The sequence below is a fragment of the Halichoerus grypus genome, chromosome 9 (assembly GCF_964656455.1).
Source record: "Halichoerus grypus chromosome 9, mHalGry1.hap1.1, whole genome shotgun sequence".
Classification (NCBI taxonomy): Eukaryota; Metazoa; Chordata; class Mammalia; order Carnivora; family Phocidae; genus Halichoerus; species Halichoerus grypus.
The window spans coordinates 33,903,046-33,930,607 of record NC_135720.1 but is presented as its reverse complement, the minus strand read 5'-3'; the positions used below and the strand labels follow the sequence as shown (position 1 = coordinate 33,930,607).

The 27,562-nt window shown below is 38.0% G+C and overlaps 1 protein-coding gene across 2 annotated transcripts in view; it reads left to right on the top strand.

Annotated features, from left to right (window-relative positions):
• Positions 1-27,562, top strand: part of LAMA2 (laminin subunit alpha 2) — a 622,013-nt gene that overhangs the window by 540,171 nt on the left and 54,280 nt on the right. The window contains exons 45-52 of one of the 2 annotated variants that reach the window (XM_078054753.1): positions 3,728-3,871; positions 4,860-4,993; positions 6,906-7,065; positions 10,089-10,213; positions 15,372-15,534; positions 16,208-16,352; positions 23,006-23,144; positions 25,199-25,210. In XM_078054753.1, coding sequence (XP_077910879.1) covers positions 3,728-3,871; positions 4,860-4,993; positions 6,906-7,065; positions 10,089-10,213; positions 15,372-15,534; positions 16,208-16,352; positions 23,006-23,144; positions 25,199-25,210 — 1,022 coding nt within the window. The remainder of the gene's footprint in view (positions 1-3,727; positions 3,872-4,859; positions 4,994-6,905; positions 7,066-10,088; positions 10,214-15,371; positions 15,535-16,207; positions 16,353-23,005; positions 23,145-25,198; positions 25,211-27,562) is intronic. The other variant, XM_078054754.1, reaches the window with a different exon arrangement.

Sequence of the window (27,562 nt, the reverse complement as noted above, 5' to 3'; positions counted from 1 at the left end):
ATACTCTTTTTAAACAAATGACCTAGTTACTGGATGAGAGAAATGCAGTGAAAATCCAATAGATATAATAATGGGATCCTCAGTAATGTTTAATTGAGTTCATAATGATTCATTGGTAATGTTGTATGAGGAATGCCTTAGAGATACCTAAGGCTTAGTGATTTTTGTTTAGGAGTCTTACAAAGGCCTCACATTAGAAATAACAATAATTGATAAAACCAAACATTCTAAGAGATGTTTGTGTTTCAGAAATTACTCCCTTCTTATGAGAGGGAAATGTCCTAGCAACTTCTTCTGGAGAAATTTACAAATACTGTATTTTGATTTACCTGTTTTAATTTGTTTAAGAAGTCTCTACAGTTGGAAATCAACACACAAGGTATTTTAAAGTAGAGATTAGTAGCTTTGGACCGCTGACCAAGAGTTTGGGCTCCCTGAATTTTTCAGGTACTGAGGGTATATTCAAAACCACAAGCCAGAAAACAGAAAATCCAGAGGGTTTTTCATATAAATGTGTAAGAGTTGAGCAATAGGCTACTTTACAAGATAAGTTGCTGGCATTTAGGGCATAACAACGTCATTTTGTTCAGAGAACCATATTTTTTAGGTATGTAAAGTATGCCATAAAGTAGATTAATTGTAACTCCTACTGCCATTAAATATCCTTTGTTTTAAAAAGGCTGCTCTCTTAGCCTTTCAATTCTCAGATAGGATTTCCTCAGTTCAGTTGGGCTTTGGTACTCAGTGCTCTGTCATCTACACTTTGGTAATCCCCTTTTCAACACACCATCATGGAGGTTGCTATCATTTCCACCAGGTGTACCCAAGCAAGGACAGAAACCAATCCTGTGATCAAACAGTCATGTATTTTGCCCACATTCAGTCATTTCTTCTCTAAACAGCAAACAAGGAGGATTATTACATTGTATTCTTTTTTTAAAAGATTTTATTTATTTATTAGAGAGACAGAGAGAGACAGAGATAGCAACAGAGATAGTGAGAGAGAGCACGAGCAGGGAGGAGAGGGAGAAGCAGGCTCCCCGCTGAGCAGGGAGCCCGATGTGGGGCTCGATCCCAGGACTCTGAGATCATGACCTGAGCTGAAGGCAGATGCTTAACCGACTGAGCCACCCAGGCACCCCACATTGTATTCTTTAAACAAAAAGAAGTTAGTTGTGATTAAATTAGCCATAATACGGCTCGATGGCCAAGCCTATAAAGCATTTGTGAAATAAGGATAAAACAGACCACACACACAATTCCTTTTGATTACTAATCCAGCCCCACTAGGAACTTGGATATGATTTCCTATAGCTCAATCTGCTGCTCAGCTCCACTCATGAATTCCAGTCAGACCTTGACTTCTTCTCTTTGATCATCTTATGATGTCAATGACGCTTATACCCTGCCTCAGATATTGAATTTACTCAGTGCCAGGGTCTTCTCTGATGATGGTTTCGGTTCACTTGCTAACAATTTCTAAAAACTCACCATATCCTGTACCTTTTCCTGAACATTAAAAACATCTGAAGGCTGCATTTCCCCTACCTGCCCTCCACTATATTATCTTTCTCTTGCTTTGCTCTGTACTTTTTATCTCTAAGCCCTCGGATAACCCTTTGTATAGCTGCTCCTCTACCATGTAACACCCTCGGCCAACCTTCACTGCACATGTGCTCTATAGTGTTAACATCCAGAACACAAGTTGCACATTTCCTGGTTCTGTTTTTCTGCAACTCATTTTGATTCACTGACTCTCAGCACCTTATATAGAAGGAAAATCCCATCATTTGCGGAGCAAAGAACTAACTTCCTGATGGAGAACCACACTTACCAGGAAGACAATCTCCCCCAGAATGCAGAGCAAACATTCCGGGTACCAGAGTTGTGGTCTGGGCCCCAACCTTAGGAGGAAGGCAAGGACAAGGGAAACAGTCTAAGCAGTAGACTTTGAGGTTATTCTAGCCCTGGGCCACCACGCAGGGCTCCATTAGGCTGAGCCCCTGTTTCTTTGCAGCATGTGATTCCTCTGCAGAAGATGCAAGTCAGTTAGCAGATGAGGTGACGAAACGATAATATACAAATACATGCCGTCTGCAGAGTCTGTAGGAAAAGCAACACATCTGCTATATCCCCAGAAGCTCTCAGACACATCTGAATTTATATATTCATCAGAACCAAAAACCCCTCCGTAGCTTTCTTTTTAAAACTTAACCAGTTTTTCAAAACAGAGGATCGTAAAGGGAAGGGAGGGAAAAATAAAATAAGATGAAATCAGAGAGGGAGATAAACCATAAGAGACTCTTAACTATAGGAAACAAACTGAGGGTCGCTGGAGGGGAGGTACGTGGGGAAATGGGGTAACCGGGTGATGGACATTAAGGAGAGCACGTGATGTAATGAGCACTGGGTGTTATATGCAACTGATGAATCACTAAATTCTACCTCTGAAACTAATAATATACTATATGTTAATTAATTGAATTTAAATTCTAAAAAAAGTTTTCACCCAGCACCTCTTCGGTGTAGTCTATACCACCCTTGGGGAGGAGTCCTGGGGCTGCCTATACCCATTCCCTAATGAGACTTTTGGAGATGCTTCCTGTGTCACCATAATATGGAGACTGGTGATCTTATTTGGAGTCCGTAGTACCCTTTCATGGGGGGAGCAATAAAGCTAGTTGGTTTTCTCCCAAGTGCAAAAACTATTTGAGTAGCACAAAGTGCTAGAAAATTCACCGCTAGTGAGACCCAAGAGGCTTCCTGAAGCTGAACTTTTAAATCAGTGGCAAAGAAAAGTTTTGCACCTTTCCCTGTCTCTGCTTCCTCCTTTGAGCTCTTTCATGGAGCAAAGCAGCAGCTTCTTCCTGTGTCCAAGCAGCTACACTTCCATCCTGAAAATGCCCCTTTGATGGTATACCTGAACCAAAGGAAATTAAATCCCATAATCAACTAGTGTTATTTGTGGCTGAAGAAAGGTTCCCTAAATGTAAGTAAGAATTGATATGAACAGTTTCAGTTCTATTCTTTCTTAGCAATTTATAGTAATTTTTAAAGTACTAGTCAAAAGAAAAAGGAGCTGTTAAATACATTAGTAGGGATAACCATTGAAAATTATTTCCATTTCATTTCCTGGCAACTTAATAAATAGGTATAATTTATTCTCAAATGTATGTCCTGAGTAGCATGATTAATATTCTTCGTGTTGTTAGAACATCTAGAACAAAATCTATTTGGCCTCTTCCAACTATAAGAACATGAGAGGGTAGGTAATTTCCTCTTGAAAACAGAAAGAAAAGTGGTGTCCTACTTTAAGTGATACCAAAATCACTGAAATTTGAATCGTAAAATTTCATTAAACAACCTTAATGAAGATCATTATCACTAGCTTCATATAAAATCACCTTTTGAAAATGTCCCCACATTCATAAAGGAGGAAGTTATGAAGGTAAGAATTTGTTAGTTGCATGCTCCGAAAAGTAGTAGTGTGCTAACAAGATATGGGGCTGTGAACAGCTCATTGTCAAAACCCTGGTGGAAGCTGCTCTTCTGTGCCCTCATTAATGAGTATAATGGTGTCTGCATATGGGTATTTAATGATTCTATTTGATGATAAAAAAAAATAACTTCAAAGAAGAGATGATGATGGTTTTGTGGTTGTTTGGGAGGTATTTCAAATTTGCCGAGAGATTTAGTCTTGGTTCTTTGTACCTTGTTTTTCTTGAAGATCAAAGTATCTGTGTCTTCCGGAGGTGACTGCATTCGAACATACAAGCCGGAAATCAAGAAAGGAAGCTACAATAATATCATTGTCAACGTAAAGACAGCTGTTGCTGACAACCTCCTTTTTTATCTTGGAAGTGCCAAATTTGTAAGTTTGATGTTCAGCTTCTTCCATCTCCTGGATATGTGAATACACAGAGGTTAATCCTCATAGTGAGGAAAATGTATAGAATCTAATAACATGGTCCCAAAATTGTGTGATGTAGCCTTTCAGATTTGAAAACCTCTGAATCTTATCTTGCAAAGTTCTGAAGTGTCAAATTAAGTTAGAAGAGAAATGAAATGAAGAAAACTTTTTACAGTATTTAGGCACATCTGCTTTCATTTATGAGTAGACAAGCATTTATTTAGAATTATGTTTTCAGGTCTGACTATTTAAGAAGGAGGACTAAGAGGAATAAAGCTTTATAAAAAAAGTCTCCAAGAAATTACAATGAACTTTCATGTTAAATGAAAATGACAAATTGTGTACTTCTTCCCTACCACTGAAAACTCTTTTGACTCATGTTAAATTTACGACTCAAACCAAAAAAACAGAAGTTGATTCTACCAACACTTACCCCCAAAAGTTTTCATTCCTTTTATTTGAACATTTGACTTTGTGTGCATGGGAATCTTCCAAAATGAATAAAATTTTCAACAGACCAGTCATTGCTTAAGTCAATACTTGTCATTCGGTTGAGAAGTTTTAGGTCACCTTGGGTTAAAAAAAATCACAGCTGTCCCCTTAAAAATGTCAGTGTCCTTGGTGAAAACAATAATGGATTCTGCATCCAAATATTTTCTTTTGTCTCTTCCACAAGAACCAGAATGAGAAAAGACTTTTGTTTCAAAGTAGAATTGGTTAAATTAACACATATGCCTCAGCAGTATGGATACTTGTGATGCCTTAAAGATGCAATAATAAAATATGACTTAATCATACCTAATGATAAATCATATCATTTGGGAATTTTTATTGTGAGACTTCTAATTATTTCACATACCTATAAATAGCACCTGTTGAAAAGAACTCCGTTGGCCTCCTCGGGGTATCTGATATCTGAATCTATTGTTTTTGTGTTTCTCTGAACCAGATTGACTTTCTGGCTATAGAAATGCGGAAAGGCAAAGTAAGCTTCCTCTGGGATGTTGGATCTGGAGTTGGACGTGTAGAGTATCCGGATTTGACTATTGATGACTCTTATTGGTACCGTATTGAGGCATCAAGGTAACTAACTCAATAAAGATTAAGACAGTTAAATAACAAAATTTGGAAGTAGTTTCCCAGTTTATAAGAAAACTCTTCTTTCCATTTTAAGGAGGTAGCTATGTATGCATGTATACAAATTTTATATATTATACGACCATGTACAGATGTGTTTGAATGGGTGTCTTTGTAATATCTGTTTGGAAACTACACGCCTTCCACGTATTGACCAGAGTGACCCATCCATTTTGGGCCGTTCATCTGGTTGTCTCATAGTCATGCTATCATACTCTCAGTCATACTATCTCCCCCGAAGAAGGAGCACTGAGACTGGCCCTCATTATGCACAAGCCAGAGCATGAGGGCTACTGCTGGTGCTTAGCTCCTCTTCTGGTCTACACAGCAGCCTTGCCCCTACAGGCAGGTGCAGTATCTAAATGCTGGCATGAATATATAACATGTCGCATCCGTGCTACTTAAAATGGTAAATAACAGGATATTGATTCATTCTGTCTGAAGCTTTCATTCCATTAACTTCTAGCAGTGTGTAGATAACGTAGAGAACCCATTCCTGTCCTCAATCCTTTCCCCTCATTTCCTTCTCTTCTTTACCTAATTCTCCACACCTATGAAACCCAAAGCAGCTAACAGTCGAGAGATATAGTTAAGGGCCTGGGTCTAGAGCTGGGTAAAGCACTTGTTGAATATAGATGATGGGTACAGAGAGTTTCACTCTGTGTTTGTATATGCTTACATTTTTTCATAATAAAAGCTTAAAACTTAATGAGAAGCAATATTTTCAGTTCCTTTTTAAGATCTTCAGTAAAGGAATGTGAGTGTGTGTGTGTGTGTGAGTATGTGTGTATGTGTGAATGTGTGTGTGTGTGAATGTGTGTGTGTGAGTGTGTGTGTGTGTGTGTAGCGAGAGAAAGCAGCAGACAACATGCTTCCATGCCTGAGAGTAGGGGAGGGATTAAGTACTTTCATGACTTTAAGAACATTTATATTCACAAAGGTCAAGTCGTTGATCAAAAGAGATACATTCTGGTAAGATGAGGAAGAACCTTATTTGATAAATTCATTCTATTGTTTCCATGTGCTTCAGTTAATGCTGCACCATCAGAGATAAAAAGATTACCTAAATGAGACAGCGGGGAGAGACAGAGACCCTCAAGTTTTGTTATGACTTCTTGTCTCAGAAGAGAGATCAGTTTTTCATATTTAACAATTCATAGACATCAATCACTTAAGAAAATGAAATGAAATAATAATAGCTTCCAAAATTCCATTCATTGAATTTAAAAGTGCAGTTCTTCTATACACTTTGTATACACGACTCTGAGGATGAGATATTACACTATATATATTGAGATGGGATGCCCAACAATAAAAGATGCACAATTCCAGGAAGACTACTTCAGCAAATTTGGAGCCAAGATATAACAAGGGATTTTAAGAGAAATGATGCAGCTTATAATGCAGAAGAGTGGCTCGTTTGGGGTTCACTTGCTGAATTAAATTAGACAAAATGCTAAGCGAAGTAGTATCAACTCGTTTAAATAGCATGTGCTGGTAAACAGTAAATTGTTTTGTAAGGCAATGGGAAAAAGGCTTTCCGTTTAAGCAGGGGCAGCGCCATCCGCTGAATCCTGCTGGGTCATTTCACCTCGACTCTCACGTGCAGAGTCAGGGCGTGTTGCTCACCGGTCCTGGCCACGTCTGCCAGTAAACAGCCAGCAAAGATCAGACTCTTGGTCTGGATTTGCAACTTAATAAATCCAGATCTTTTGAAGCTAAGCACCCAGTTATCTCTTAAATACTCTAAAACAAGCCCCTACATTTCGTACCCTTTAAAACTAAAGTTATTATAAATGTGATACATATTTTATGTTCTGCATTTTCTTTCATTTCATTTCAACACGCACCCCTCAAGAACTGGGAGGAATGGGACCATTTCTGTGAGAGCCCTGGATGGACCCAAAGCCAGCATTGTGCCCAGTACCTACCACGCAGCTTCTCCTCCAGGGTACACTATTCTCGATGTGGATGCAAACGCAATGCTGTTCGTTGGTGGCTTGACTGGGAAACTGAAGGTAGTGTGTTCTTTCCCGTGCTGTTTGTTTCATCTCTGCCTATAACTCCTGACATAATTGCTCTGGGGGAAGGCACGCTAAAGCTCTGCAAAAACTCAGTGACTTTTTACTTAATTTGTTTATGAAAACATACATTTCTTTTGAGTAAGAATTTTTTTCTTCTGTGAATATCCAGTCTGGAAACACAATGTTTTTAAGCCTGTGTGTATTTACTTAAACACTTGTTTTGCCCTTATCTGTGGCACCAATTTTTTTACAGTCTTGTTTTAGTTGCCTCAAGAGCAAAGTGTTTTTTAAATATACCCCATTTTCTGAATCAGTTTATGATTTATTGATATGAAGTGCTATAAAGTTCAAGCTCACATCTAATTAAAAGATTTATGAATACCTTGGGAAATATCACAGAAGCCATAAGCTTTCAAATCATGGCCTGATTTTTAAAGTTTTCAAGTTGCTCTTCTCTCCATTCTTCTAGAGCAGTGCACTTAATATTCATAATTGCTTCATGACAGGTCCTTGTGCATTTCAAATTGCTAAGTGCCTGCATTTTAAAGAAGCTCATGTTGATTAAATGAAATTAGGTGTTGGAAAACGACCTGTAGGTGAGATGCGAGAGCACAACCAAATACGATGGATAATCCTGGACTTGTCAGAATCATCCTGGGATGAGATTAGTCAGAAAATGTGAAAAGCCAGGGTGACCCCAAATTTATGAGAACTCAACCTTCATATAGAGTGAGGTTGTTTTATTTGCTTTGTGTACGAGATGTGACTCTAAAGTATTGGAATTGATTCTACAACTACACACTAAAACCATCCTCACTTCTTAGAACCGCATATAAATATACATGATACACAGTAATATATAGTTATATTGCCAACTTTATCTCTCCTCCCTAGAAAGATAAATATAGGGGTAGCACGGAGTAGTATAAAAACCATGAATCTTGAAATCAAATCCAAGTTGGATTCCCTGTTCTCTCACTTACTAAAATGTGACCTTAGGCAAGTCACTTAGCTCCTTGGGCTTCAGTTTTCCCAACTAGAAAAGGGAGATAAAATATCTGCCTTGTTTGGTGGCACCTGGAGTGCCTCGTTTGAGCATCTGACTCTTGGTTTCAGCTCAGGTCATGATCTCAGGGTCCTGGGATGGAGCCCCTGCAACGGCAGGCTCTGTGCTCAGCAGAGTCTGATAGTCCCTCTGCCCCTCCCCCACTGGTGCGCACTCATGCTCTCGCTCTCTTTCTCTCTCAAATAAATAAATAAAATCTTTAAAAAATATATATCTACCTTGCTTGCATAGTGAAGGATACAATAATAAACTTTTGTAACATATTATAACCCTATGATAGGCTAAGTCGTATTATAAGTAATTTACATGAATTAACGTACAACCCCAAAAGGTAGATAATATCCTCCTCATTTTATAGTTAGGGAATCTGAGTCAGAGAGGAGTTAAATGACTTGACCAAGGTCACACAGCAGTTAGTGGCAGAGCTGGGATTTGAACAGTTTACCAGGCACAAAAGCCTCCACTCTTAGTCACCACGTTTCACTGCCACTGTGAGTAGTGAGAGATTATGTGCATAAAATTTACAACAAGTGCCTAAAACGTGGTAGTCACACATGAAATTGCATCTTAAATAGTTCTTATTATTATTCAGATGTCACCAGACGTAAAGAAACTCTCTTATGCCGGTCTCAAGGTAAAAGAAAACAGACGACTGAAATCTACAGAAAATCTTAACCATTTTGGCCAAGAGTTTCAAGGCTCCTGCTACATCAGAATATGAACCAAAAGCTGAAAACAAGTAACTGAATCAACATGCTGATGAAAATTCAAAGGAGCAGGAAAATATCCCTAGTCTAGTTTTTAGGATGCAAGAAGGAAAAGCAAAAAGGCAGTAGAATCCACAAGTAGGATAATCAACCTCCAGAAAATCAAGGGAGACTCCAACTGATAACGGAGAATTCCAAGGGCCGTGCTGACTTGTAAATGTCAGTGGCTGGGACACACAGTCTTCCTACAAGGCAGCGCACCCCTCGGACACAGCAATAGAAAGAAGCACATGTTGAGTTTAAATTGTAACTACAAACATTTAGCTATTCAGGGATCATCTTCCTACATTTGTTCTAGAACCCAACAGGTCAATTCATTTTTTTTTAACCCTAGATTACTCAGGTAATTGTGGGGAAGCCTTTGGCAAAGCGTTTCTAAAGTTACAGGTACCGGAATATAGAATTTATCTACAATGTGTGAGTGCCAAAAGAAATAGTTGTTTAAATTACAGCAAGTTTCTCTAGAGTGGACCAGGTCATTCCCCTCCTTCATGATTGTGTTATATCTCAAGCTTAAGACCTTTCCCTGTGAAAATGACACCAGGGTTGTCATTCAACAAATATTTACTGATCCCTAATAGGCCCTGTGCTGTGTATACCAGCAGACAGTCACAATATGGTCCCTTCTCTTACAAATTCACTGTTGCCCTTCATTCTCCTGCGTTGGAAACCTGCTTGGGGGTATAAGAGGAAATGAAAAGTTGGGGACAGCACTATCATTAAGTGATCTCTATGTAAGCTTTGTTCCCTCTGTGTAGTCAGTATGCGCCCCTTCTCAAGATCTTTGGAGCGATGTCTCTTCAGTGGCGTACGAACACTAACATTAATTAAATAGCTCCTCTGCGCCAGGCACTGACTGTGGTACCATAAATAAATTACCCAATTTAATTCTAACGATCCCAACCCAGAGACAAGGAAATAGAATCTCAAAGTGGATAAGCAGCTCACCTGAAGTCGGAAGCTAGGAAGTGTTCATTTACTAATGGTGATAAACTGGTGTAGCCCATAAATAACCAGGATCTGTGAGGATATAATACGGTTAAAAGATGAATAGGTGCAAACCAAGAGTATCAGAAAGAGCGGATAATAACTACTCCAGATCTCACTGCTAGTAACTCTCCTGGGTGCTCTAAGACTTCTTGTGAAATTCTAAATTCTAACAAATATTATGTTTCTCTCTGCAGAAGGCCGATGCCGTGCGAGTGATTACATTCACGGGCTGTATGGGAGAAACCTACTTTGACAGCAAACCTATAGGGTTGTGGAATTTCCGAGAAAAAGAAGGTGACTGCAAAGGATGTACTGTCAGGTGAGTTGAAATGAGGACTCCCCTAAGGTCTGGCCTATGCCTCACAAAAACTTTAATTTTGTTGTGCAATATTCGATTATCGTGTGGGTGATATGGAGCAGGTTGGACAGGATTATGTCCGGGGGTGATTTTCCATGATAAAAGTTCAAATCCTTTCACCCATTTGTACGAGTACTTTCCAAGGCTCTGGGAGGTGCCCTGGCAGTACTTCGAATGTATTTGTAAAATCTGCAAGGAAAGGTATTTTCTCCTCGATCAGTTGAGACTACTATCTCCTTCCCCTCCAACTTCCCTCCATGTCCGGAACCAGGAGGTTTTTCATGTCTGTAGCTCTGCTGTCATCATCATTTCTTTTTTTTCTTAAAGAGAGTTTTCCCTGAACTGATCAAACTTCAGGTGTCACAGAGCCTGGACTCACTCCACTTACGTTTATAACAAAATATAGAATGCTAGTACAAGTGTTATCTCCAACAGGATTTTCCACATGACACATAGGGTCCTGGCAGTGTTTCAAGTGGAGACCCATTGGACTTGAAGATACTGCTTAAGTGGAGAAGGATAAGAAGGGGCCAAGATAGGCCAGGAGAAAGTGCCATAACGCACATCATCAATTACTACATAGAGGTTAGAGTGTAGGAATCTAAAAATATTTAACAAGCAGACAGAGCATATATAGAGAATAAATATTCTTATACAAACCTGAAGAGAGGATATAAAACAATTAGCTAGAAGGGCAGGATTTCTCAGCATAAGAAACTTGAGCCCAGCTAATCAACTGAGCCTATTAAAACTATAAAATTTAAATTAAATACCTGGATGCTTAATACACACACATAGCAACTCCAAATCATTAGGTGCTATGTGGTTCATATTTTTTATTTCCAATTTTAAAGAGCACATGCACGTTGCCAGGGCCCCAAATTCCCACCAGTGTAGCAGAGTGCACTTTACTTCCAGTTTAACTTCCAACTCTTTATTTCTGTCATCATGGACTTGTCAATGCAGCATTGAAGACAGTTTAAAAGCCTAACCCATTCATAGTTTAGATTGGTTTGGTGAATACTCTTCAACAAAATCTACTACGGAATGTTTTCTGTAAAATGTTTTCAATATGACAAGGACAATGAGGTTCACGTTAATATTGTCCTTGTCTTTCAATATGACAAGGACAATGAGGTTCACGTTAATATTGTCCTATTGTCCTCTACTCACAAATTAATGCCAACTTTTCCCTGAACATTTATTTAGTAAATTTATAAAAAGGATTTTCAAAAGCCTATCATCAACAAAACATCTAAGGATTTAAATGTCCATTCAGCAGTGCATATAATGTGTTAGGACTATAACATGCTAATTATAAATTCTGCAAAGATCTTGAACCTTAGTATCTAAAGTATTATATGAATTAATATAATTATAGTATATATGTGTGTGTGTATACACAACACACACACACACACACACACATACATACACACACATACACACACACACACATTTATAGGATGTTTTTCAGGTGCCAGAGATTCACACGTAGAACTTCCTGATACGGAGATGAATACAGTCCAGGGCTAGCCATCAAGTAATTCACAGCCAGAAAGGGAGGAAAAGACAAGCCCTAAAATAATCAAAATGCAAGGGATAATAAAAAATCCCTTTAAAAAGGACACACTCAGAGTATAGTATGATTATTCCCAGAGGGTTAGATCTGCTTCGTAGAGGAGGTGGTATCTGGGGTGGGCTTGCCGTGGAGTCAGACTCCAGAGAGGAGCTGCAAACGAAGGTAAAGAGCATTCTAGTCCCAGGGACCAGTGAGAGCAAAGGTAGGAAGGCTGGAAGGCCAGAGTGTTTTTAGGAAGGGACAAGTAAAATCTGTTCTGCTTCATAAGCGTGAATTCGCTCAGGCAGAATTGGCAAAGGGGACAATGACGTAAGTAGGTGCCGAAGTCAGGTAGGTTCCTACACAGTTCTTCCCAGTGTGTAAAGGTTTTGCCCCACTAAGTAAAGGCAGCTGAATGTAAAGTCTACCAGCACAGCTGAGTTTACCAAGCTCAAGCCTACACACAGTGCCTCTTCACCCATGAACCTGCCCTTGGTTTGGCCAAGCACTCTGTCTTGGAAGTTGATCGCTCAGTTCCTGCCCAATCATTGTGCGTTTTTACCACCTCTATCACTCAGCATGTCAACCCTTCCTTAAGCTCCTTGCCATCAAGTTACCTTTACCTATGCCTTTGAAGGTAAAGTTCTATATTTACTGAAAAAATTCTTCAATTTAAATTTTATAGCATACCTTTTTGAATTATGCTAATATTTCGATCAAGATTGTGATTGTTTCTGTGAGTGCCCTGACTATAAAGTTGCATAAGTTTTGAGTGACCTGCACCAACCCTATCTTCCCATAAGCCTTAGTGTGTATGTGTAGGAATAATTTTTACAGAACTCCTGGTGTTTGTTAGGTTGTGTTCAAGAGAATACATATCACATTTTAACATAAAGACCCATCGTTCAGTTTTAGAGCAAAAATGATTATATGTGGGAGATGTAAAAGATGAGGCTATAGGACATAGACTAAGAACATGTTGTCGATCTTAGAATGTCCGTTTTAGAAATTTGCATTTATTCAGTAATCAGGAAAAAGGATATAATTGTTGTTATACTTTAAAAAGAGTTATCTGCCAGGACTATAAGAAAAGAACTATATCTTATTTTTCTTAAACTTCTAAAACTCACATTAAAATTAAAATAGAAAAAAAAACTGCTACAAGTTTAATGTATTTAGCTCAACACTGAAACAATGATGAAATGTTAATATACTAAATAAACCCCAATATACATCTAGTTCTATAGTTAACAGTTACATGTGGAAGAACATGGCTGTTCCAAATAACATAATTAATCCTTAATAACTTGACCAGACATCAAGGTTCAAAAGAGAAACAAGAGGCAAGTTAAGGAGCTTAGCAAGTGTTAATTATAAAAAAAAAAAAGTAGTTACTTTTCCTAGTAAACGTATTCAAACATGAATAAGAACACTCTAATGTTAGATGTTGAGATATTATAGACTACGCCTGGAAGGACTCATTTTTTTCCCTGTCTCAAACTCACCAAGTTAAAACCAGACTTACCTGGGTTTGGCCAATGAGTTAAGGGAAGTAGGCTGATCTACATCTGTGTGTTTAGCTGTTCTCAGCACAAAACCCTTCCCTGCAGATTTGCCTTTTGCTTGAATACGAGAATTTTCTAAAGGGCTGGAGTATGAATAGGCCATAGAAATCATTCACTGATCTAACCCTTTTATCTCAAGGTGACACCCAAAGGGTTAGGTGACTTGCTGCAGGATCTCAGTGAGATTCCACATCAGACTCCAGGGTACCTGCCATCGACTCGGCTATTTCTTTTTTTCACCTCGAAGGAGTTAATAGATTAAGGGCATAAGGACATCAGGTTATAAATATCCCAGAGTTCTTATACAAAAAAAAAAAAAAAAAGTGATGTTTTTTATTCCAATACTTGTTCTGTGCAGTGAGTTTTTGTGTGTGTTTGTTTGTTTAAATTATAAATAACAGTGCATTGTGTTAAAACATCCAGAAAACTAACAGTGACTCCCACAACCCTTTCCAGGGTCATCAATGATAGTGTGACAGCATAAAATGCAAAATTCTAGTATTTGAGAACTACAAGGGACTTCTCCTTAGTAGACTGCACACAACATTCTCTTCTCTCTAATGCAGTGATCCGGAAATTAATGAATTTGTCGTAATGATGAAGAAAGGCCAAATCATAGCCAATTTATTCACTATCAATTATACAGTTAATAGTCTGATTTAGTTCCTCAAACTTTCCGTTAGCACTTTGCAGGAATACTGAAAAGTATCTTTTAAGTTTACATTAGAAAAAAAAATTATGACATCATCTGATCTTATTCCAAATTAGATATAACTTAAAATTACAAGGATCTGACCGTGCAAGACACAGAATAAGACTCTTCCCTTCTTTTCTTTTTGCTTTCAGTTTTATTTCTGATCCAGGAACATAGAGAAAGCCAACTTGTCTAAAATGTGGAACAGTTCTTCCTTCATGAGCCTGTTAATGTTCGTACACTGTCATTTTTCTCATTTAGCCAAGATTTCATGCAAATGATATTCTAGGCTCTTGTTATTTTACAATGACATTACTATAATGTTTCTTCATATCTCCTCTCTACCCTCAAGTTAATACAACACTCCAATTTCAGAGATTCAAATATATGCTAACATGCAGATCTTTAAAGTTTTAAAAAGTCTCCACAATTTGAGACTTACTCTGTAATAACATCGTTAAGTAGATTGATTGATAGATGATAGATAACTGCATTTGAAAAAGAAATGTTCTTAAATGTTATTTTTACAAGATTTATCTTAAATTTTCTTAATTATCCAACCAACACTGATTGAACATATAGTCTCCATGGGGCAATCTGCTATACTAAAATCTCCTTCATTCCATATGCCCTATTCTGCTCTGGCCCGCGTGCCACACTAGGTGCTAAATTTGTGCCTGACTAGAGCCTGGCCCATAATCTCTAGCTGGTCTCATAGAGCTTGCAATCTATTAAAGAACAACAGATAACCACGGAGATAAGTAGAGGCATCCTTTATTGTCTTAATCTCATTTGTCCCAGAAAAATCTATTGGACAGCAAGTATTCAGAGAGTAGGGACCTTTATTCCATCATGGGCGTTTTTTTTTTTTTTTTCTTATAACTCTAAGTATGTATCTTTTGACCACCTTCACTCATTGTACCCAAACCCCCCCATTATCTTATGCATATGAGAAATGTAATAAGACATTATCAGTCCATCCAAAACCCCACCTCTTCATACCACTAAGACACAGTTAAATACCAATATTACTATCCACCAAGTATTTCAAGAGAACATAAAGCATTTAAAACATCAGTGACTTAGTTATTGAACACCAAATAAAGTCCAGGTAAGAAGTGATTGCTACTTGGTCTAGAATGATGGCAGTGGAGTTGGAGAAAAATGGAAGGATGGAAGATCTATTTGGGATGGTTCCTGTCCTATAACAGCTCACAGTCTAATCTCAGAAGACAATTTGATGTATTGAATACTGATGGACAAAACAGACATTGGTTCATGTGAAATGTCTCTCTTCAGTCCTCAGGTAGAAGATAGTGAAGGGACTATTCAGTTTGATGGAGAAGGGTACGCATTGGTCAGCCGCCCCATTCGCTGGTACCCCAACATCTCAACTGTCATGTTCAAGTTCAGGACATTTTCTTCAAGTGCTCTCCTGATGTACCTTGCCACACGAGACCTGGTAAAGACATGCATGGCTGATCTTCCATGATTAAAAATGTTTGCCTCTTTTCCATAGGATTCCAATACAATTATCAGTTATTGTTAAATTATCAATTATTATTCAAAGGATTCCAGGATGCTGTGTGATAACCAAGAGTAGGTGATACAGATAGTACTTATATATTTTCATTGATAAATTCAATTACAGTTGCAATTATTATTTATTTTCAATGCAGCTCCCCATATAATCCTTTATGAGAAGCGCCCAGTAAAGATTCCTCCAGTATGGAATCATGCAGCAGCAGAACTACTCCCTTAGTCTTCTTCTAAAGACCTAAGTTGAAAGGTGGTTCTAAATGTCCTCATTATTTTTTCCAGGTTAATATTTCTTAGTAAATTCTTCCAGGGAACATATCTTTTAGTTGACTTAATATGTTTTCAAAGGAACTTCCTTTATTCTCCTGTCATAAAAGATATGTCCTAGTAATTTGGTTGTGACCATTTACACCATAATGTCACACCCACATTCACAAAGTAGTAACACCAATTCTATTTCCAAAAGGGATATCATTTACAGATCAACACATTCAGTAACTTAGCCATAAGGCCCTATTATAAACCCCCCACAAAAAAGTGAATACTCATATTTCTCTGTGTATTGAATCACTGGTGTATTTTTACTCTATTAATAGAAAGATTTCATGAGTGTAGAGCTCACTGATGGGCATGTAAAAGTCAGCTATGATCTGGGTTCAGGAATGGCTTCCGTTGTCAGCAATCAAAACCATAATGATGGGAAATGGAAATCCTTCACCCTGTCAAGAATTCAGAAACAAGGTGAGTTTCTATAGTAATGATGCACTGTGAGCCTTAATCATGCTATCCAACACTCCCCTGTACCTCATCAGGAGGAGGACCCTGTGTCTGTGATTTTAGGGACTCACAAATTCCGTGAAAAATGGATCTAGTCATTTCTTTGGCTTAGATTATAGGTGACTTGGGTTACACATGACTATTGAAGAGCCAAATGGTTCTCTGTCATTTTCTTTGGAAACTGAGAGCTTAATTTGAAAGCATAAAACTGTCTTACAACTTGTAAAATTATATCCTGTACTAGGTTTGAAAAGGTTGTGTGCTTTTCTTTCCATCTTGTTTTACCAAGATGTTGTAGTTACAGTGGCCCACTCGTCGAATTTATAGGGGTGATAGAACACGATGACCAGGTCTTTGCTTTTTAAAAATGCCAAACATTTGTATGTATGCAAGTAAGGAATTGAATAATAATAATGTAACATTTTTATAGTCCAGGAACTCTTTAAAAATATACTCACAATTATTTCATTTGCTGAGATAAGCAGGTATTTTGTTTTAGTGTTAGAGAAAGGGAAACATAGGCTCAAACTTACACGTGGTCAAAGACGTATGTATGTAAGCTCTCACAACCAAGGCAGAAATCCAAATATGTTAGGTCTTAGCGTGCTGCTACTGTTATTTCAGTATAATTCCCCTAATTCTGTGCACTATAGCACTACCAATATCTGCAAATGAAATTTGATGCTTCTGTTTATAAAATTAAACCTAATTAATTTTGACCATGCCAGTGTGACATTTCATGAGAATTTCAGTTTAACTTTGCACGATCCTTCACTTCCTGCATTTAACAAGTATCTGGCAAACACCCACTAACTATTGTACCAGACCTGAGTGAGGTCTGTCACAAGTCCTTGCCTTCAAGGAACGTGCAGTCTACTGCGGAGATAGACAAGTAAATAAATCAATGGTGAGAGGATAGAAAGCGAGTAGCTGCGTCAAGATAGGTACAGTAGGCTAGGAATCACAGGAGAGAGATGTTGAAGTCACACCGAGAGGTCAGCTCCCTGAGGCACAAGCGGGAGTTGAGGATTTCACCGGATGGACAGTGCCTTTGGACATTTCAGGGGGGTGAGAGTAGTGTGAAAGCCGGGAGGCCTCAGAGAGCATTATCCATCATCGTTCATCATTTTCCAGTTGCTCTTCCTTGGAACGTGGAGGCCTGGAGAAACTCTTCTGTTTGAACAAAAACTGGTTAGCGCTTATATAAGTTGTAGTACTACCTTATACATCGTTCCCACATAAGGGAGGCACATTTGCATGGGAGAGGCTCTGCAGAGTAGTTAAGAAGAATGTTTAACTCCGTTTGACCCAACATTTCCCAAACTTCTATAATCTCCAAAATCTCTCCATTCCTGCTGAACACACTTTGGGAAATGCTTTAGTTCATGCCGAGGAGCAAGAATTTCCTGTCCTTTTCTGGGTCCTTCTAGCCTGATTCAGAATCAAATTGACATGAGACAGATGACCAGGACAAAATCAGATTTAATTTTGTACAGGCAGGGAATCCACACACACATGGGAATTCCGAAGATAGTCAGGCAAAATGAGGTACACAGGTCTTTCTGAACTAAGAAGAAGGTAGGGGTCTGGGACTTCAAAGGGAGGAATGCAATTTATAGGAAGATAAAAATAACAAAAAGGGTAAATGTTTGGTAAATAAATGTTGCTTGAACCACTCAATGGACAAAGGGGACTTTAATCAAACTTTGCTAAGTTTCTCCCTGTCTACCATTGTTCACGTATAATGTAGTTCTCTCTGGTGATAGTGCTCTTCCTGGGGCAGGTCCTCTACCTAAATTCTTTTTAGGCATTGGTGGGGGAGGTAAAGGGCTCTTCCAGAATCTACTGGGTTTTGATGGCTTTTTTTTTTTTCCTCCAAGTTTTTATTTAAATTCCAGCTAGTTAACATACAGTGCAATATGTGTTTCAGGTGTAGAACTTAGTGATTCATCACATCAATACCCAGTGCTCATCACAACAAGTGCTCTCCTTAATAACCATCACCTATTTAACCCCTCCCCACCCCCACTCCCCTCCAGTAACCATCAGATTGTCCTCTATAGTTAAGAGTCTGTTTCTTGGTTTACCTTTTTCCCTGTACCCCCTGCCCCATGTTCATTTGTTTCTTGAATTCCATGTATGAGTGAAATCATATGGTATTTGTCTTTCTCTGACTGACTCATTTAGCTTAAGCATAATCCTCTCTAGCTCCATCCACGTCATTGCAAATGGTTTTGATTGCTTTTTAACTCAAACTAACCTTCATGTCAGAGTGGTCCATCTTGGGGTAGCCTGCCCTTGGCCCCTACAGTTACTACAAGTAAATCCATAGCCTAACAGGATGAATGTTGGCAAAAAAGTATCAGATGAGGCTAGAGAGATAACAGAGCCAGTTCATAAAAGGCCTTGTGAACTAAGCTAATGAGCTTCAACTTTATCCTAAAAGCTATAGGGAACTACTAAGAGTTTTAATCGAGGATGTGACACCATCAGATTTGTGCTTTAGTAAAGTTTCCTTAGAAAACTTTGGAGGGTAGATTTATGACAATTTCAGGGGCTACTGCAGTCTGCAGTAAACCAAGTGAAGAGTGAGGAGAAGGAAACCATGAGAATGGAGAGGAAAGAGTAGAATTGAAAGATATTAAGCATTTTACAATCAAGGAGCTTTGTGATATATTCAATGTGGAGGATAAATGTTTTAAAAAGGGATGTCAAGAATAATTCCTTTTTTTTTCCTTAAATAACAAAAATATTTTAGTGAAATCATATGGTACTGAATATAAAAAAGAATAGGTTTTCTAGAAAAGATGCTGAGTTCTATTTTGGACATATTGTATTAAAAGCACTCTTAATATCTTTAGCAGCCTAGGCAAGCTGTGTAATTGGCAGGCAATCAGTTGCATGTACCTGAGGTTTAGCAGAGCTATAGGGGAGATGGACAGTTTAGAATCATTATCATGCCATTAATAGTTATAGCTGAATAGGAATGAGAAAAACCAAGCAGTCATTTCTAGAGTGAGATGATCCAAAGCCCTGCAGCAAATAGCAGTGTTGAAGGGATATAGTAAAGGTAGACCCCACAAAGGGGGCTGTAAAGAAATAATCACAGAAAGGAGAAATGAGGAAGATAAATTTTCAGAAGATCAAACCAAAAGCAGAGTGACAAATTAGGTTCAAGAATAGTCCAGGCAGGAGATAAATGATGGCTTGAAATAAGAGTTGTAGTGGGCTTTGACACTAGGGCAATGCAAAATAAATCCACAAGGTGATACCACCATACAGTTATTACAATGCCAACAGTTAAAAAGACTGAACATGGGGCACCTGGGTGGCTTAGTCGTTAAGCGTCTGCCTTCAGCTCAGGTCATGATCCCAGGGTCCTGGGATCGAGCCCCACATTGGGCTAGACGGGAAGCCTGCTTATCCCTCTCCCACTCCCCCTTGCTTGTGTTCCCTCTCTCACTGTCTCTCTCTCTGTGTGTCAAAAAATAAAATCTTTTAAAAAAAGACTGAACATACCCAGGGCTGGCAAGAATGTGGAGCAACTGGAATTCTTACACTCTGCTGATGAGGGTAGAAAATGTACAGCCACATTGGGAAATAGGTTAGCAGTTTCTTAATAGGTTAAGTATATACGGACTGTATGAACCAGCCATTCCACTCCTAAGCATTCACCCAAGACACATTAAGCATATATCCAAAAAACAAAGAATAACTAAAACAGGTTAATTTATTAACAGGTTAATAGAGAGATTGTTGTATATCGTCACAATGGAATACTATTTAGCAATAAAAAAAAGAATGAGCTATTAATATGCACACAAAATGGATGACTAGCAAAATAAATATTCTTAGCCAAAGAAGGCAGACATAAAAGAATACATTTATGTCAAGTATATAAAGAACACAAATGAACCAATAGTCACAGAAAGCAGATAGAGGCTATGGAGAATGAGGTTATGTAGGGAGGCCCAGGAAGGAGGGATGACAAAGAGGCATAAGAAGACTTTTGGGGTGATGGATATGTTTAGTTTTTTGACTGTGGTGATGGTCTCATGGATGTATGCATATCTAAAAACTTGCTAAATTGTATACTTTAAACATAAGCAACTTCTACTATGTCACTTATAGTTTGGTAAAACTTTCAAAAAATAGGGTAGATATCAGCGTTATTGAGGAGATGAAATTAGTAGGGCTGTTGACTGATGAATTGTGGAACGGTGAGGGGACTGGAGTACAGAGAAGATATGCAGATGATGCTGTCTCATCTGTTGAATGTGGATTTCTAGGCAAAAGTCAGGCGCAGGCATGTGTATTTCTGAATTGTCACCATATAGTAAATAGCTATAAACTGGAGGTCACCTGGATAGCTAAAACCTGAGAAGTGGCCAAGTGAAGACACATTAGGGAACAGAGCACTTCAGAAGTGTTCAAGGACATAAGTCACAGAGAAGGAAATTGAGAATGAAGTTGGAAAGGTGCAAAGAGCCGGAGAGGCTGGTATTAGGGAAGCCAAAAGAGGAAATTTCCTAGAAGGAAGGAAATGTGAACAACATCAAATACTGCACAGATGGGGACGAAGATAGAGACCAAAAGACCCCACTGGGTTTGGATGTGGGGAGGTCCCTGCAGATTTGAGCAAGATTAGATTCCTCAGAGCAGTAGCATAGGAATTCAAATAAGCCTCCAGCAATGTGACCATTCCTCCTTTTTAGTGACCAGATTAGTTGTTTCATATGAGTTGCTCTCCGCTAGTTTATAGAAGCACTGTCCCTTGAAATTCAGATATACTCCATCAGGGGGCATTCGGCACCTTCCCTGAGAGTCAGTAGAACCATGGCCACCACAAGGAGCACGCCGTATCCCTCAAGTGCACCCATACGAACACAAGATGGAGAATGATCGTTAGATTTTCATTGAGCTGAGAGAGAGAAGAAAGGAATTACCAAAGTAACAATTCATTTACAACAACTCAGCATTGATTATAAAATACTTGTAAGCCCCTACTCTTTGTCTAGTATTTAATAAAACCCTTATTTCCCTGCTTACCCAATGATGTCTGAACTCATCAGCTCTGAAATTTTGTGCGAATAGCTATTCTGTAAGGGAAAGAAATAGGGCAGGAAATAAAAGCAAGTATTGGCATTTCATAGCAGAGCCCACTGCATTGCTATCACTCATGCAGGAGAGAGTAAAACCCTTCCTTTAACTCAGTAAAAATATGCCATCCTGTGTCTGTCTGCTGGAGTTAACGCTTGGGCCAGTGAGTTTCAATTCAATGTATTTTTGCTCTTTAATCAGTTTTTCTTAGAATGGTTTCTAAAAATGCATATATTCACTCAGGGATAAGGGGGAAAACTACCTCCAGTCACTGGCTTGCCTGTGATAGAGAGGCAGAATCTCATTTTCACAGATACCATTAAAATATGCACCAGATCTGTAGAAAGAGCTATTTTCATGTTCCAGTCAACAGCTCCATATGAAAACTTCTTTGCTGATCTGGATAAAAAGGAATATGTATGAAAAAGTCTTGAAAATGGTTTTATAATTTTTTTTTTATTTTAGCCACCAGTCCAGTCAAAAGGATATGTGCATATAAAATTAATATATGTATGAAAGTAATTAAACTTTTAAATCTTGACTTGCTAAGTATTTTTTAATAGGACAATTATTTAACAGGTGTTTTTTGTTGTTTGTTTTTACAAAGCTCTACTTTGCGGATTTGAGGTATTCATTGGTTTGGTATTTTATTTTGGTCATTTATTAATAAGATACTTATGTTTGGTTTTATTGAAGATACTTTCTACATATTACAGTGGAATTTTAGAGTTTGATATTCTTTCTTTGTTTTTCAAAGAACACTATCCTAAAAGATGACATGTTAAGGAAAAATAATAATGCTCCATGGTCAAATAAATTTGGGAAATACTTCTTGCTCTATATCCCCCTGTTGGAGCATTACATTGAATATTGGCATGTCGAAAGATCTGGGCAGTCGTAAAATTAAAATATACGTTTAATTTTGCTTAACCCAATGTTTGTCATATTTATTTGAACCAGGAACATCCAGGAAACTAGTGTTCCAAAGAATAAACATTTAGAAATACCCTTATAATCCACTGGTTCAAATAGCCATTTTCAGACCCTTGCTAATTCAGATCCTATATCAGGCAAAGATTTAGAGGCCAAATCTGTCATGTTAATGAACTGATGCCTCAGCATGCATTGCGGGTCCAAAATATATAAAGCAGTTAAAGGCTGGGCCTAAACAAATATTATGGTGAGAGAGCACATAGTTCAGAAAGAGCCTAGCCTGACTCTCAAAAATAAAGGGGAGAAAATCAATGAGATAAGGGGTTCCCATCTGCTTTCTGAAAAAAAACAGTTTAAACAGGGAAATGCCTCTCTTCTTTCCTTTGTCTGGCTGTTATTTTTATGCCCTTTTTGTGGATAGTTTAATAGTTTATTTTATCAATGTCATTGTTTCTGCAGTTATTATACAGATGCTTGAGAATGTCAATGTTAATTTGAGAATGAAAGTAAATTTATCTTGAAGTAACAGTGACCATACAGATGTGGTTGGCCCTGCTCAAGTAAGCCTTTTCTTTCCTTTACAGCCAACATATCAATTGTAGACATAGATACTAACCAGGAAGAGAGCATAGCAACTTCATCTTCCGGGAACAACTTTGGTCTTGACTTGAAAGCAGATGACAAAATATATTTTGGTGGTCTGCCAACACTGAGAAACTTGAGGTAATTTAGTGTCTATTTAGAGCTAAGGATTAAGTTTTAATTAAATGGCCACTCTGTAGAGTTCTGAAGTTTAATTACAATAGGAATGTCACATAACCTTTAGTTGCAGAAAGGCTTAATTTAAAAAAAAAAAAATCATGTGACATGTTAGAACAACACCAGGATTTAGAAACCCAAGGATTAATTTGATATCTTTGTTGAAGAGATGGATGGAAATCATGATTTCTCTCATATTCACCTGATGGAAAGAATTATAAAAGTAATTAAAGGTGGAAACTAGAGTTGAATGTGCATCTTGTAATTGCCGTTCCCCTTGCACAGTCGCTAGAGATAATGGGAAGCTGACACTGCTTAGTGTTCTAAAAATCAGTCAGTGTTCCAGGATCCTGGGAGTATAACCTATTTTATTGCTAAGCATTAGCATGCTAATGATATGTTGGAGCTTTCCCATATGCCTAATGCTAAAGCTATATTAGGTATTCTCATGCCCATGCCAACATTTTTTTTTTTTAATTTCACATATGTTTTATAGATAGCAGGATGGGGAGATATAATTAACTCATAGTTTAGTTCAAAAAATAAATGCAAGTAACTAAAAAATCTCAGAAAATATTTCATATGGTATTTAATTAATTTACTGCTTGTTGTAAAACATCTCATAAGAAATAAAAGTTATAAAGCACTTGATGCTCAATAAATGTTAATTGAATGTAACTAGAATGGAATGAATTGATTTGGTTAAACCATAAGAGTTTGCTGCAAATACAGACTACCATGTTTTAAATTTTTGTTTTGTTTAGTTAGTTTTTAGTGGTTATAAATGTCCTGTGTCGGTGTTTCTACTCGAAAAAGACACACCACAATTGGAGGGAATCTCAGAATAATTAAAAAGTATGGTAGTCGGTTGTTCTCGTATTTTCCAAATGAGCAGAGGAATTTCAACCTCATTTTATGATAGCTAGCATACAGACTGAGTTTTACTCTTCTCCCTGTACCTAAACTCATAGACCAGGCAACTAATTACCAGTCTTTCAAGGGTTTACGTTAATAAGCTTCATGGGGCAGATAAACTGGTTCTGCATTCACCCACACTATAATGTACTTGTGTTAGGATTGCAAACTTAAAGTGTCTGGTCAGAAAAAAACATTGCAGATCAAATATATTTGAGTAACGATGTAGTGATTACTCAAAAATCTATTTATTCAGTCAACAAGTGTTTGTTGAACATCTACTCTGTGTCAGACACCATAGAAATACTAGGGATCCAACAGTTGCTTAAGTCTAAGATTTATTTTGCAAGATCATTCAGTAAATTCCCTTTAAGTGAAAATAAGGCTATCAAGGCATTGCTTTATATATTCTAGTGATGACTTGGTTTTAATTACCATAAAGTGATTTTTAGGTATTATCTACAAAGGTGTATATGTTGAACTACGTGGAGCTGGGTTTATGTATTAGCTTTCAGACTACATATCTAATGAGTCTGTATCACTAAGATGTTTTTACTTGCACAGTACAGCATTTTATAATATTTCTATGGCATGGCACATTATTCCGATACAATCTTTAGACATATGTCTGTGATTAAGCAAGGAGCCACGCATTCATAGTTTGCTGTTATTTTGCCCACAGACAGGATCATAATATGATAAAGTTCAAAAGATGAGGTAAACAGAAATTATTTTTCCTTATATTAATTTCAAGCTCCTTGAGAGGCAATATTTATCAGCTACTCATGAATACTACAGCATAGCAACATTTGTGCATTTTCCTGTTCATAAAATAGATTAAAATTAGTATTTTAAATTTCTACTTCAAAATAAAAATTTCCCAAGAGAATAGTATGGAAAATGGTCATCTTTGGATTCTCATTCCACTGTAGTCAAGGGCCTATGTCTGTTTTCTGTTCTGTTGGTTTTGTTACATTCCCTTCCTTTTAAGATCCCTATGAGATACTTTTTAAAAAGACTTATGATTAACGTTTATTGTTTTACTAAATGAAAATGCAATTATAAGTAAATTGTGTTTTTCTTTTTTCTTCCCTTTGACCTAGTATGAAAGCAAGGTAAAATTTAAATTATGCATGCCTTCTTCAAGTGCATGGGTTGGGTAAATGTGGCTTCTTAGATAAAGCAGTGGAGATGAAGAACAACACCTATGCAGCTTTATTCCTACTACATTTCATGAGCACGTACTGCATCCTGAGAGTTCTCATGCTGTCCTTTACTTACAAAGATGCTGCTGCTCACCCACCATGAACTGGGCTGCAATTTCGCTTGTTTCACCAGCCACAGCCACGAGGACGGATTTGCTCTGCTTTTCTCAACTGCCCGCGCACAGTGCCCCCTGGCGCAGATATGCGGCAGCACATGTGCCAAGGGCAGCTGGTCAGGTTTACGGGCACGGCGTAGTTCAGCGGAACAGAGTAAAGCGGTCTGATGGGTTGAAACCTGGACCCCCATCTCTGTAGCACTATGCTGTCTGCTGAACAATCAGCCTGTGCTCCCAAATGCTCACCAATGCCTTGCTGCTTTTTGCAAGCCTGCAAATACGCAAACGTTTACAGGGCCCTTGCACCTCTTCGCAAAGCTGCTTATTTATCGATTTGTTTATTTAGAATTAGCTATGAAGCCAGATAAAAGGAACCTCTGGAAATACTATACTTAAAACAAGTGTTTGCCTTAATGGTGAAGAAGTTTGTGGACAGCCCCCCTAGCTTCCCAGGAGCATTTTAATTCCCGTTTGCGGAAAGGCATTAGCATGAAAGCTATGAGGTGCAGGCCCCTGTAAGTGGCTGATCAAACCCCAGAGATGTGCAGGGCTGGCACACGCTGGCTAGAGCCTGGTGCTTTGGTATTTCAGAGCCCAACTATGCCATCGTTCTGGAAAGGACATAATATGGCTGAGCTTATCCAAGAAATTTTTAAAGCAAATGCCAGACTTCTAATACCAGAAAGTAGAATATACAGAAATGAAAGTATATACAAAAAATAATCCAAGTTGTTTTATCACAATATAGTGATGAGCCCAGTCATGCTATTTGCTGAGATGGCTCAAAGGCAAAGCCTGGCTTTCAGTGGAACTATATAAAACTCTGGAGTGACACTGTGTAGCTTTGTAATGCTGCCTTTGAGGCAAACAGAGGAAACAGAGGCCTTTGGTTACCATTAGGAGTCCGAACACCATATGTGATTGCTTATCCCCCATGCTTTTCCTAGCACCTAGCCTGCTAAATCATCGTGTTTTGAAATAGTTCATTGTACGCCCATGAAACAGTGAAATATATAACTTTTAGAAGTGATTTACTTTATTGATAAGACCTCTGAAAAACTGGGGATAAATTACTCATCCTCTAAAGGAAAATGAACACTTGGAATGAAATTCACCCATTCCCTTCACTTTATAAATAAGATTCTAAGCAAGATCCTCACCCTCCAGTTGGGCATGTTCTTCGTAATAACCAACTGACTAAACAGAAGGAGAAGACCTTGGGAATAAAGGGAAATGATGAAAGAAAATGAAGCGGTTCCAGAGAGAGAAAAAAAAAGAAACAGAACAGATACCTGGCATGACATAAATCACCAGCTACACATGCCAGGGTCTGAATTCCTTTCCCACCTGTTTTTCCTCATGCCGTGTGTTTTATATTGAGGCAAAAAAAGGGAATCCTGGCATCATGGGACCATGAGGAGAGAATTAATCATTATCCTAATAATATCTTGGTGTTGGTTGGACAGGTTTTACAGATGCTTCTTAACACCAAAAAAAGGTATTTCTTAACCCAATAGACCTGTACTATTCAATATGGTAGCCATCAGCCACAGTGTTCGGTTTCAATTAAATAAAATTAAACAACAGTGTTCAGTTTCTCATTGGCATAAGCTTCGTTTCAAGTGCCAATGCCACATGTGACTAGTAATTACCAATTTGGACAATGCGGAACAGAATATTTCCATCTCCACAGAAAGTTCTATTGGATAGCACTGCTCTCGACTAAATAAAGAAGTATCATCACTGACATTATACTAGCTTCTGTTTATTGAACACTTACTGGGTGCTAGCATGTTTGTCTTTTCCTAAGAAGTAATGAATAAAGAGTAAATGCTCAAATGTTATTTGGGTATAGAAGCCATTCAACCTTAGTGGGAAAAAATGTATGTTTTGTGCCTTTGGTTGCTTCGTTTTGTTATTGCTCCAATATAAAATAAGGATTTTGGGGTCATTCTGTAAATCCAGTGTTGAAGTATTTTTTTAGACTATGTAATCCAAAAGAATGTTTCTTAGGTTTTGTTTTAGTTAAGCTTTAAAGAGAAATACAATATTATCTTAATCTTCAGCTGCCCCTTGTCCCCCCAAAAAAGTCTCAATGACAAAAATATTTTCCTCTCAAAATAAATGAGTCCAGATTTTTTCCCTA